The 14307-nt window shown below is 37.7% G+C and overlaps 1 protein-coding gene across 1 annotated transcript; it reads right to left on the minus strand.

Annotated features, from left to right (window-relative positions):
* Nucleotides 1-7768: 7768 nt before the first annotated feature.
* LOC125262107 (noelin-like) lies at nucleotides 7769-12920 on the minus strand. The gene has a single exon (XM_048180662.1). It carries the CDS (start codon nucleotides 11055-11057, stop codon nucleotides 10260-10262), a length of 798 nt encoding a protein of 265 aa, XP_048036619.1. The 5' UTR covers nucleotides 11058-12920; the 3' UTR covers nucleotides 7769-10259.
* Between the last annotated feature and the right edge of the window lie 1387 nt (nucleotides 12921-14307).

Below are 14307 nucleotides of genomic sequence, written 5' to 3' on the forward strand. Positions count from 1 at the left end.
ACTGGCAAGCACCCTACCATCCTATAATATGCATGTTCAATTCTGAGCCTTGATGCTATCAAACCCTTAAACATCAGCAAAGGGTCTAATGTGCTTTTTCCAATAATCTTATTTTTCCTTGTTTTCCAAATAGCGAGCTTGGCACTTCCAAACACAAAATTCAATAAAACCATGACATTTTTCCGACTAACAGAGTATTTTGGCCCAAAGATAAACAATTGATTAGATAAATTTTCACCTAAAGATGATACCCATTGAGACAGAAAGAAAAACAAATGACCTAACCGCACACATTGCACAAAAAGATGGAAAACAGTTTCATCTTCCAAACAGAAAGGACACCCCACCCCTATATCTGGATTGAGGTGCATCACATGCCTGTTTGTAGCTATTGCACCGTGTACAAGCCTCCACTGCAAATCACCAGTCCGTTTATCAATGGGGCGTTTGTACAGTGACCGCCAGCTACCTTTAGGGGAGATGTCTGCTCCAAAAAAATCTGTCCACTTTGATGACATTACTCCAGATAGACCCCGTGCATTGGTCACTTTCACACAAGTCACATACAAAGCCTTTTTACCAGCAGACTCAAAGGTATCCAGTTGAGGGGTTTTGAAAGATAATATAAGGTTTTCCTCTTCAAGAAATTCCTTTACGTCAGCAGTTATCATCAAGGGCGGCAAATGGTAGTCACACCCAGCCATCCATTCATTCATATGGTTAGAATTTTTGATGAAAAGCCGTTGATCATAATTCAACTCCCCAACCACTTCATCAATAAGCTGTTTCAGGAAACGAAGGGACTTTATTCCAGTTCTCTCACTCAAAGTCTCCCAGCTGGTGTTTAAAATGTGGCCAAGTTTTACGCATCCAGCAGCTATCAGCCGTGATGACAAACTGGTAGAGTTCAAGAGTCTAGACGGTAGAAAAGAGTTCTGAAACAATGGCTCTTCCATTAGCCAAAAGCCTGCATGTAGTTCAGCAGATCTTGAGACAGAAAACACCTTCCATGCTTCCATCACAGATTTGTAAAAGGATGTCAAGTCTTTTAGAGTGATTTCATTCAGGTTCATTAAAAAGAGATGTTTATCAAGTCCCATATCGCCTGCTTTCCTCAAGAGTGCAACAGCAGTGTTAGCCCATGCAATGTCATGGTCATAGAGCAGTCTCTGAGCAGCTTGTAGACGAAAGGCCATGAGTCTAGATTTAATGTCCACAAGACCTTGCCCCCCTTCTTGCACTGGTAAAAAAAGGACAGCTGAACGGACCCAATGTTGCCCGGACCAAAAAAAATTCACCAGCATCCTTTGAATTTCTTGCACTAATCCATCAGGAGGTTGTAAAACAATAAATTTATGCCATAGAGCAGAAGCGACCAGGTTGTTAGCAACTAGAACTCTCCCCCTGTAGGATAGCTGGGGTAGCAGCCAGTTCCATCGAGACAACCGGGTGCACACTCTCTCCAAAAGTCCCTCCCAATTTTTCTTTTGAAAATCAGCAGATCCCAAAAACACACCAAGTATTTTTAAACCTTTACTATTCCAGTTTAAGCTGCCTGGTAGTTTCGGGAGATTTTCCAGATTTCTTTGACCTGACCAGAAAGCCTCAGTCTTATCCCAATTTACTTTTGCTGATGATGCACCTTCATACATCTCAAGTACTTTTGACAGAGCTTTTATATCATTACTTGTCATTGACAAAAACTGTAACATCATCAGCGTAAGCAGTAATTGTAGTTCTTACATGAGGCATTGTAGGTACTGCTAAACCAGTTAAAGTTTTCCTTATATTAAAAAGTAATGGCTCAATAGCAATACTGTACAATTGTCCTGATAAAGGGCATCCTTGTCTAATGCCCCTTGAAACCAGAATAGGTCGACTTAGACCTCCTCCCACTTTAACCATACAAGAAGCTCCAGTATATAATAACCTTATCCATTTGATAAAATCTTCACCAAACCCAAAGGCAGCAAGTAAATTAAAAAGATAGTTATGATCAACACGATCAAACGCCTTTTCTTGGTCTAAAGCAATCAATCCAATTTCTGCATTAAACATTTTGCAGACATCCAATGTGTCTCTCACCAAAAAAAGGTTATCCATTATGGATCTCTTTGGAATACAATAGGTTTGATCTTGATGTATTATCGAATGTAAAAACTTCTTAAGTCTATTAGAAAGACATTTGGATAGAATTTTATAGTCTGTGGTTAATAAGGCAACAGGTCTCCAGTTTTTTAACAAAGTCAAGTCTCCCTTTTTAGGTAGTAGGGACAATACAGCACGTTGACATGTGGCAGGTAAAATACAATCTTTATAACTTTCACAAAAAACTCCATAAAGGTCCATTCCGATGTGTTTCCAAAAATGTTTATAAAATTCAGAAGTCAACCCGTCAATGCCAGGAGAGCGACCAGGTTTCAACTCTCCAACAGCAATAGTGAGTTCTTGAAAGGTAATTGGCATATCCAGAGCAGTCTTAGAAAAAGAGTCTATTTGAGGGAGTCCATGCAAAAGTTCTGTTGTGTAATCAATGTTGCAATAATCAGCTTTATAGAGTGAAGAATAAAAACCAACAGCATGATGACGCATTTCTATAATGTCATTTGTAATCTTTCCATCTGGAAGACGTAAACACATCATCTGCTTATATTGTGCCACAGAATGTTCTAAATTAAAAAAATAGGCACTTGGTGCATCCATATCAGCAACTGATATAAATCGTGACCTCACTAAAGCTGCCTTCACCCTCTCATTCAAATGAAAATGTAACTGCCTCTTTTTCTGTTGTAGGTTATTGATAGAGACTGTATCGTGTCGTCTTATCAATTCTGCCTCAATAGTCTCTATATCTTTTTCCAGGGCTTGAATAGTTTCTCTTTGAGTAGTAGTAGAATATGCCGTATACTGTTGGCAGCATAGTTTTATTTGAGTTTTACCAACCTCCCACCATTGTTTTAAATTTTCAAATTCAGTTTTTTTTTCTTTCCAATACTTCCAGAATGCCAAAAAATGTTCAGAAAATAAAGCATCCTGCAATAATTTAGCATTAAAATGCCAATGAGAGGATTTTCTTGGCAACTGCCTCATATTTACTGAAATAAAAACTAAATGGTGATCAGAAAATCCTATTGGAGATATACAACAATCAACTACCCTGTTATTAAAACATTTTGAAACATAAATTCTATCTAATCGAGCAGCACTTACTCTATTGTCAGAAACTTTAACCCATGTATATTGTTTTTCTGCTGGATGCTTTATTCTCCACATATCTAAAAGTTCTGCCTCTCTCACCACTCTTGACAAATAGTTTGAGGATAGCATATGAGGCTCTTCATTGTTACGGTCAACATTGAAACATTCTGTACAGTTCCAATCCCCACCAATGATGATGTTTCCATCACTAAAATCTTGTTTTAAAACATCAGCTAGTATATTAAAAAACTGTATTCGCTCATGACCTACATTTGGTGCATAAACATTTATAAAATAAATTGTCATGCCTTCAATAATAGTTTTAACAAGAACAAGACGACCTTTCACAACTTCTTCAGTTTTTTCAATACTAACTTTTCTATGTGGAGAAAAAAGTAAAGCAACTCCAGCACTAAAATTTGTACCATGGCTAAGTATATGTTGACCTTTCCACCACATCCCCCACTCGGCTTCATTATCACAATCACTATGGGTTTCTTGCAGTAAGATAACATGTAACTTTTTATTCTGCATTAATTCAGACACCAAAGCTCGTTTATATCTATCCCTCCCTCCATTAATATTTAATGAACCCACCCTCAAAAGATCCATATAATTTAAGAAGGAAAGAGAAAAAACAGCAACAAAAGAAACCAATAGATAAAGAGATAAGAACACCAGGTGATGCATGGCTAGTCACTCATAAAAAAGCTTTTAACCTCTTCTTTTTATCCACTTTTCTACTTTTTCTAATAACTGTGACATGCTTTTTCAACCGAAAACGTTTCTGCTTACTCAACTGATCAAGGCTCATAGTCTTGAGGAGAAACGACACTGACCGCTCAAATTTGTCAACATCAGGAAAGAAATCTTTAATGTTGACTTGTTTTCCAAATGTCTCATCAAGAAAGCCATTAATTTCCGCTAATGAATGGATAGAAAGATCTTTAATAGACAAATCTTGGGAGTCACCTTCCAATCCACATACAGAACCTACTTGTGAATCACAATCATAATCAAGAAGAGAACAATTTTCATCAGATACATCATCATCCATTACACTACCATCATTAGTAACAACCAACTCTCTCTTTCTTGTACCTAAACACACAGGCTCCTGAAAACTGCTTGAACTTGGCCCTGCAATTGGATCTGTGTTAGGATCTGTATTAGTAACAATTTCGTGTGCTTCTATGATAGCGGACGGCGCCGCACCAGAGGCGCTTACCTCGGCTGCTGCACCTGCGTCTTCCTCTTGAGCAGTGTGCTCCGCCGCATCGCCCTCTCCCGACTCAACAGGCCTGTCCTCTGGTGTACGCTCTCTGTGTGGGCATGCGAACTTTTTGTGACCTAAATCACCGCATTCGAAGCACCTCAAACTACCAGTTGTTGCGTACACCATATAAGTTTTCCCTTCATGTCTTACCCGAAATGAAACGTCCAGCGTGTTCTCGGGAGATTCTAGAAACATAAACACCTGCCTTCTGAAAGATTTTACATGTTTCAGAGACGGGTGTTTACATCCCAAAGTAATCGTTTTGAACCCACTGGCAAATTTGCCAAACCGAACTAATTCCCGTTCCAACGCGTCATCCGGAATAAACGGTGGGACATTAGATACTGTGATTTTTGCTGACGGCGCATATAACGGGGAAACTTGAACAAAGTTTCCGTTTATAACAAGACCACTTTCGATTAAACGATTAACAAAAACTTGCTCTTTCAAGAACACTACTACGGCTTTATTCATACGGGAAGCGGACACAATATTCTCATGTCCGACTTCCCCGCCAGCCGAGATAAGCACATCTTCCACTGTGACGCCGTCCTCTGGCACACACCTGAAACCATTACGCAAGGACAAAGACGGCACCTCCTCATGAGACGCCATCCCTCCTTGCGCAACATTCACTTCAAAACCTTAACCTAAAAATAAACCATGCAAAAGAAAAGAAACAAGAAAAGAAAAGAAAAAAAAGAAAAAATAATAATAAAAATAAATTAAACTAGTAATTGAGACTATGTGAATTCACACAGCTCAGGTCTCACCCTACACCACTCCACCCACTCCCAGCATGCAACAGAGAGAGAGAGAGAGAGAGAGAGAGAGAAAGGATGAGAGAAGGGGGAAGGGAGGAATTAGCAGTTTATACATTTTATCGTTACACTTTACCAAAAGAGAGACTGTAAAAACCCACGAGAGAGAGAGAAAAAAAGCTATCTAAATGGAGAAGGAAAGAGAAAAAGAAAAGAAGAGAGATACAGAAAGAAGTGCTTGACTTTTCCAGGCTGTTTCCAGAGAGATAGAGGGATGATAGTTTCTATTTCTGAATGTCTAATGCTTTTTGCCCAAATCCCATCATATTTTCATCAGGACACGAGGGGTCATTGCCTCAGGTCTCTTATATTCATGTGATGCTGTATCTGCACACTGCATTACTGCCCATTTCAATTCCATTATTAACTTAAAAGGTGAAACTGTTCCTCTAGATTTAAAAAAAAAAATCTACATAAAACTGCATTTGCTACTCATTTGACTCCAGTGATGTGAAAAAACTAGCAATGCTCAGCAATGTTTTAGTTGAGCTACTGTAGTCATTGCTAGATTATGCCCCATGTGGGCTCAAACCTTAATATGTTGTGAAAATGTAGTTTTAATGTTAGCTTTGTAGGATACCAAAACCAAGGGAAGTTAGGGATAAAATGAAAATTTCTGTCATTAATTACTCGCCCTCATGTTGTTTCAAACCTGTTAGACTTTCATTCATCTTCAGAACACAAATGAAGATCTTTTTGATGAAATCCAAGAGCTTTCTGTTTCTCCATTGACAGTCCGTACAACTCTTCCACTTTTAAGCCCCAGAAAGACATCATTAAAGTAATCCATGTGACTAAAGTGGTTTAACCTCAATCTTATCAAGCGATGCAAGTGGTTTGCGCAAAAAAACATAATTTGTCACAAAATATTAATCTCAGACAGTCTCAGTACCATGTATCTTTCAAAATGAAATGTTAAATTAAAAGATAAAATGGTAATGAGGAAAGAAAATGAGTAACCAAGGTTAAATATGAGGCGTCATAAAAATTTGCCATTTCCAATTATGTCAAGGTTATATGATTTAAAGCTATATGACTTCTGTAAATAGTATAAGGGTCAATGACGTGACGGGTCATTTTTTTGTCCAAAGGCCTTAATAATAAAAAAACAAAAAAAAACAAAAAAAAAACAAAGATATGACATCCAAAGTATGTAAGGTAGTACAACTAGATCTCTTTTATTGAATCCAAAAGGTTTTAATTATATTTTGTTATATATAAATGTATTTTAAAGATTTTGAAGTGGCAAAAGGTCATTCGGTTTAACCGTCCAAAGGCCAATACAGCCATTTGATCTGAGATCAAAATATCTTAAAATGTAATAAATGAATATATTTTTTATTCTGGCATGATTTTAAAACATCATATATCAACATAGTGTAAAATGGTATTAAAATTATGTGTAGAAGTCGTTGCTTTGTTATGAGAAAGAATGTCCGGAAAAATGAATTTTTTTGATGTCATTCGGAGTAACCAATATAAAGGGACCATTTTGGATCAAGTCATGCGGTCAGTATCATGTGACAGGATGTGACATCATTCAGACACCTGCAAAGGACCACATGGTCTTGAAGCAAAGTAACTAACTCTCTCTTCGTGTTTTCACTTGCTCATACGCATGCCCCAAAACATCAGGTCATTCGGTACAACCGCTATAAAACATGGAAAATGTTGTAATATTTTAAAAACTTGTACTAAATATAAAATGTTTGATTGTCCTTTTACTGGCCTGTGGCATTGTTAATCAGCCTGTGGCATTGTTTGAAAATCATCATTCGGTAAAACCAAAGGTGTCATTCGGTAAAACTGAAATTTTGGTTAAACCGAATGACTTTTTTGGTGACAAATTTTGACCATCTTGTAAAAAATGACAAAAGCAGTGTTAATTGATTATAAAAACCACATAATCTCATTGTTAACAATAAAACTTCAAAATTAATTATATCTCCATTGTTTTTTTTACACTTTTAAAAACCTTATTCGTCAATGACCCATGAACAACTGTCATATTATCAGCACTGTAGTTTAGACATGGTTTCTAGGATGTTTTACTGTGATGTTACTGTAATTGCAACAAAATGTTTTGTGCCTGCTGGGCTTCGACTGGGGTTTGTACTGTATGATAAGAGTAATAATCATTACAAATTTTTGTCAGACATGGGCTTAAAATAGGAAATAGAAAGCTATAAACTTTGATCATTCTGGATCTGGATCATGGTAAGAGTGTTTTAGCAGTTTAATCCAGAAATGTGTTCATGAACTTTAATTGACCCTGTCCTCTGCATGTATAATAACAAAACGTGAAGCTTATCAAAAAATATTATACTTGCTGATGAAGCTGGTTAGTCAAGGTGGTTTTAGCTAGCTAAACAGCTTGATGAACGCAAACCAGCATCCCATAGCTAGTTTTTGTTGCTAATTTCTTTCAACATAAAACTCTGATCCCATGATGAAACAAACTCAGAGATCAATACAGAATGACATCAGGATATAAATCCTCTTTTATTGATAAGAATCATCGTATTGTGGGTACAACACACATCCAGCTAAGCGCATAAAGAAAACTGGAATTAGGTTCAGCGAATTCTTTATAAGACCTTGTTCAAATGTTTACATTACATAATAGACTGCTCAATGACGTCATAGTTTCATATTCATATTTTAGATGTCTTCTAAAGTGACATCTTACATTCTGATATCGATCTTTTTTGAGTTTTTGTGACAGAAATGTGGCTTTCTAACACCTTTAAACTAAAACAAAGACACTGAAGCATCACCCAAGCAGACGGTACTATATTACAAAAAACATCAAACTGTAAATCTACAAAAATCAAGAATGGGTGTTAAGAAACAAGCCACTCGAAACAAACCAGATAGAAACAAGCATTTTTTTTTTTTTTTAATTCCCAGGTTTCTAAAGATTATAACCAACCCCAACCCATCATATAGGTAAACATTCCTTTAAGCACATCTGGGCATGTAGAAACTGCTCATGCAAAACTAAAGAAATCATTTTACAAGAATTCACCAGCACAGAGACTAATTCGGAGTAAGATTGTACCTGAACCATCTGCTAGTAAAAACTGCACATCTGTTACATGGAGTTGGTGAATTATAGCAACCATGATGCAGATGTAGCTGACATCCATTTACAAGCACAACAAAGTGTGTATCGGTAGCCTGAATGGTGATGTTCTCACCAGAGGAGGTTTAAAGTCAACATGAAATGATGTTCGCAACCCATTTTACTGACGTGATGCGTTTCTGTGATTAACAGGATATTCATTGGAAAAAAAAATGCAGGACGAGACTTGATTTTTATCCCAAAAAAATGGACAATTGGGGGGAGGGGGTGAAAAATAAGAGTTCTTGGTGATGTCATCCGAAAAGGAAGGTTGTTTTAGAGATTTTTTGATAAAAGGTACAACAATTGTGCTTATTTCAGTGACTTTAAAAATAGTTTTTTCACTAACCACGCTTAAATGTCATTTTCTCAAAAAGACAAACTTTTACATACATGCTATTGTTGTAGCAGAGTTTGTGCTGAATACAGACTTTAGCCATTAAAATGTTATAAGTAACTGAAATAAGCACAAATGTCAAGGCATGTCAGAACACCTCCAGGGCGCAAAATCCCCCTCAGACTCCAGAGGGTTAAGAAAGCGTGATAAGACAGTAAAGAGGGTGAATTTTGAGTTCATGTTGACTTTAATAGCACGCTTTGGTCTGTTCTCAGGTGCTACATACATGTAGGTCATTATAAAATATCATGATATGGTCCACATTTAGGGAACTTGATCGCAGAGAAGTTCAAGTAAAATCTCACGAGAGTCCTTTGAACGACAACAGAGCTTTCAACAGTCAGCGCCTTCAGCCAATCATGTTTTTTTCTGAATTATCTAAAGAAATGAACTCTGCAAAGCACACAAGTTGGACTTATGATATTGCACAGACTGGTAGCTGACCGAGTTAGTTTGCCGAGTGAAGCACCATCGGTTTTCCTGCACACACTCTGTTTATGAGGAAAGGTTTGAGTAGTCCACATGGGCTACTATTCCGTTGATAATCCCAATGTTCTCCATATTTCAGTGTGCAGAAAAGCATGGACAAATGTCTTTTTAGTGCTACTGGAAAACCTCTGACCAGTGTCCTAGAAAGAAAAGTTTTTATTTTGTGTGTGTAAAAAAAGAAAGGCGTGGCTTTATTTATTTCATTTTTTTGGCATCTGTTCATTATTTTGTTTTTTATTTTCCATTCACATGTCTATTGTTCTTTAAATGGTTCAGTTTTCATTCAGCATAGCATTTTTTCACTGCAAAAAAATATATTCTTACTTGGTATTTTTGTCTTGTTTTGTGTTCAAATATCTAAACATTCTTATGTCAAGATACTTTTACTTCAGATGCAAAATGACACAAAAGAAGAAGTCTTGTTTTCTTTACTCAGTATTATTCTTCTTCTTCTGTATGAATGACTGAACAGATTTTTTTATTCATCTTTGTTCAAAAGTAACGATGTTGCTTACTCAACGAGTTCGAAATTGGTTCAGAGTCTGTATCTCAGGCAAACTTTGAGCAATCGAAATGAAAATTGGTACACTTCATCGGATCCTTGATCTGAGGGTCCATGCCAAATTTGGGAACAGCGCCACCTACAGATCTAAAAAAATTGGATATTTTTGCTCATAACTTTTGAAGAGTTTGTCAGAAAATCATGGCGTCTATGGATTCCTTGCGTCATGCCGAATATTTAATTTTGAATTCATGTTGCATTCATTTTGCATCTCCAGTAAATATGTTTTGATTTAAGAGTGTTTAGATATTTATACTGGCAAACGAGACAAAAATACTGAGGAAGAACATCATTTTTTTTGCAGTGTTGTAACTGTTGAAGAACATTCCAAAGGATTGTCTTAGGTTCAGTTTTATGTTCCTTTCAGATTCTCCAAACTAAATCCTCCATGGTTACAGCTGCTCCGAGCGGATGACGTGGAAAAGAGTAACGTTGTAGAGGACCTGATGTCCGTTATTCCAGGCGTATAGTGCACGATCTCGTGGGTTATAGTCCAGCATGGATATATGCGAGTACTTATTCTGCAGAACGATATCGATGTACTCGTACGTTGAGGAGTTGGTGTGGTAGGCATAGTAGACTTTCGTCCCTCCCGAGTAGCCGTTGGTCACGTACAGCGTCCCGCAAATCATAAACGACTCCCCGGCACTGCGCCTCGGGTGATTGGTTGTCCAGCTCTGGATGATGTGCAGGGTCAGCGGGTGGAGCTTGCTGATGACGATGTTCCCCGCGTTCTGATTGGTGGCGTACACGGCCCAGAGCCCGCCCTCGTCCACCATGAGGTCGATGTCGGAGTGTCCTCCCCAGGCGTAATGGTAGGTGTTGCTGTAGCCTGCGTTGTCCAGACGTTGAGACTTACTAATGGTGGAGGTCTTGAAGTCAAACTTGATGATCATGTTACTCTGGAACTTGTTAAAATAGATAGAGCCGTTGTAGACCACCTGACCCGTCCCGGACCAAGGGTGCGGGAGCCGGTGAGACGTGAAGTTATCTGACGTCATGAAGTCCGCCAAAGACTTGTACTCCCGTACAAAGCGGTTGTTATGGTAACCGTCCATGTACCACACCTGAACAGAAGTGAGAGAGCAAGTGATTAATTCATATAAATGACTAACAATACAAGCAATTGAGTTAATGAGACACTTCCCTGATAGCACAAGTATGTTGACCAGATGTGCATTAATTTTCATTTGGAAGATGTCATTTTTAGTATTTGCTCATGTGGAATATGCAGCAGATGTTTTTTAGCTAGAATATACATTAATCTAATTTTTTTTTTACAATGTTCCTCAGGGTTGTGAATCATTTTGAATTTAATTTGAAATAAAAATGAGTTCGTAAACAGGAACTTGAATTGAAATTCTGATTTGAATGTCTATCAAGAAGACACACTTTGAATGTTTGCTTGATAGATAGATAGATGACTCTTTGCTAATTAAACTGGTAGACTTTGTAGTTGCAGTAGTTGTCTTATATAGAGAGAATTCAAGTACAGAAGGTTAAACTACAGACTATTTAATCGAAGTGGGTCAAGTTGTTCTTTATTTTGTCTGTGCTTGCATTAGATTTTTTTAGTTCTGGCATGAATTTGCCAGCACAGCAGGACATGTTCAGCGAGGTCTTAATTAAATTCGAGACTGAAGGTGTCCATCCTTCCCCTGGCTGTGGCAGAACGCAGGCGGTGAAAATTGACAGCCAGGAAGTTGCTGTGTGCCAGGCATTACGAACCCTATGGGGATAATTCCAGATCATTCCGGATAAAAGCCGACTCTCCGTGGAGAATTCCCAGCATGACTGGGGCTTCTGTTTCTCGGTGAGCGAATGGAAAGGGAGCAGTCACGCTTATGGAATATTCCAGAGCCTCGTGGCCCAGCGGGATGTCTGTGTGCTCTCTATAGGAGGCACGATGCAGTAAACAACATCTACTGTATATATCAACTTACACACTCTATTCTGCATGTTGGAACATTCGGCACACCCTTTCTTTTGAAATCCAGCCACAGTTGTTCACTGTATGGCTGAAGCAATAACATTTGATTAGATCTTATTGTGGTTTAACAGCATTTTTCACAATATAAACTGTTCCAAACCTTTGGAACAGTGTGTTAATACTCTTGACTCCTGGGCAGAAGTGGGGATTATAAACCCCTAAGATAGATTTAAGAGTTGGAGGAAGTGCAGAATCAAGCTGAGGATGTTCATCCTTTGGCTAACACCAAAATAACACAAAATAACACCATTAAACTTTATACTATCTGGTAGTTTTTCAGAAACTGCTCTGCCAGCTCTGAACTAGAATCAGAGGTCTCTTTTCCACTCCGAGCCCAACAGAACTTGCAAACAGATGATTTTTTGGGGGGTCAGGTTCTGGTCAGTTTTTCATGTAACATAAGGAATATTATTAGTTATTTCTTCTGTTCATCAATTTGGTCAGCTTTTCTGTATTTATATGTGCTATATAATACATTTTACTTACTCAAAGTCTATATATATACTAGAGAGAGAGAGATATGCACCGATCCAATGATTGATCCAATGATTCAGAACGATATCTGCTGATACTGATACCGATAGTTTGATTTTCTTAAGGAAAATCAGGATAATGAAGGTAAAAAACCTGCAACCCTGGCTTGAGCTATGGGAGATTTATACGGTCAAATAGAGCCTGCTTTTATCGGCCGATACCAATTATCGGCTGGTTCATTGGTGCATCTCTAGTATATTTACTATATACCAAATAACTTCATTTCATGCAAATAAATTGCTTCAGTGACTCAAATGTCCAACATTTAATGCTAATAAAAGCAAACATTTGGTTTTGTAAAACATGGTAATCCTCTCTAATGATAATAGTGTATTTGTAGAGTAAATGTTAGTATAGCTGAACATGTGATGTCAGGACACTTTTTGTTGATTTGTAAAGCTTCTGGTAGCATTGCTATTTTATTTCTATACACATCAGCTTTTGAGAATCAAGTCACAGAATACCTTTGTGGTCAAAAGTTGGAGATATCAAATAGGAGTATGATCAGAATATGGAACGCAGCATTAAAGGTGCCCAAGAACTTTTTTTCACAAGATGTAATATAAGTCTAAGGTGTCCCCTGAATGTGTCTGTGAAGTTTCAGCTCAAAATACCCCATAGATTTTTTTTAATGAATTTTTTTAACTGCCTATTTTGGGGCATCATTAAATATGCGCCAATTTAGGCTGCGGCCCCTTTAAATCCTCACGCTCCCTGCCCCCGAGCTTGTGACTGCCTTAAACAGCATAAACAAAGTTCACACAGCTAATATAACCCTCAAAATAGATCTTTACAAAATGTTCATCATGCATGCTGCATGTATGCATCGGATCATGTGAGTATAGTATTTATTTGGATGTTTACATTTGATTCTGAATGAGTTTGATAGTGCTCCATGGCTAAAGCTAACATTACACACTGTTGAAGAGATTTATAAAGAATGAAGTTGTTTCTGAATTATACAGACTACAAGTGTTTAAAAATGAAAATAGCGACGGCTCTCTTGTCTCCGTGAATACAGTAAGAAACAATGGTAACTTTAACCACATTTAACAGTACATTAGCAACATGCTAACGAAACATTTAGAAAGACAATTTACAAATATCACTAAAAATATCATGTTATCATGGATCATGTCAGTTATTATCGCTCCATCTGCCATTTTTCGTTATTGTCCTTGCTTGCTTACCTAGTCTGATGATTCTGCTGTGCACAGATCCAGACGTTAATACTGGCTTGCGTAATGCCTTGAATGGCTGGCATATGCAAATATTGGGGGCGTACATATTAATGATCCCTATTAATAATGTAATGTTGAGATTCGCCTGTTCTTCGGAGGTCTTTTAAACAAATGAGATTTACATAAGAAGGAGGAAACAATGGAGTTTGAGACTCACTGTATGTCATTTCCATGTACTGAACTCTTGTTATTCAACTATGCCAAGGTAAATTCAATTTTAAATTCTATGGCACCTTTAAAATTTGACCGTACTAGTTGGTCACAAGGTTTTTGTTCAGGCTTTAACTAAATGCTCATGCAGACATTGAATACTGCTCCATCTCTGCTTGGTATCTCTGACAGAAACACACTGCTGTGCCAAAGCTTTTTATCTTTGAAGAGCCAAAAACCGCTCTGAGATATTGCTTATTGTTCACTCCCACACACACATACACATACACACACACACACACACACACACACACACACATACGTCTCTCTCCACGCTCTGTCTGTCTCACACATACAGCCTACGGTCTCATCAATCTTTGAGAACAAGAGGCTCCAACCCAAAAGTGTGAGAAAAACAGAACAAGAGGGAGGGGGAAAAGCACTAAAACTGGGTCTGTGGGTGTGAATGAAGGTTATATATTCTCTAGCTTGATTTATAATTGCCCTACTGCATTTATGGGTTTC

The sequence above is a fragment of the Megalobrama amblycephala genome, unplaced genomic scaffold (assembly GCF_018812025.1).
Source record: "Megalobrama amblycephala isolate DHTTF-2021 unplaced genomic scaffold, ASM1881202v1 scaffold603, whole genome shotgun sequence".
NCBI classification, from domain to species: Eukaryota; Metazoa; Chordata; class Actinopteri; order Cypriniformes; family Xenocyprididae; genus Megalobrama; species Megalobrama amblycephala.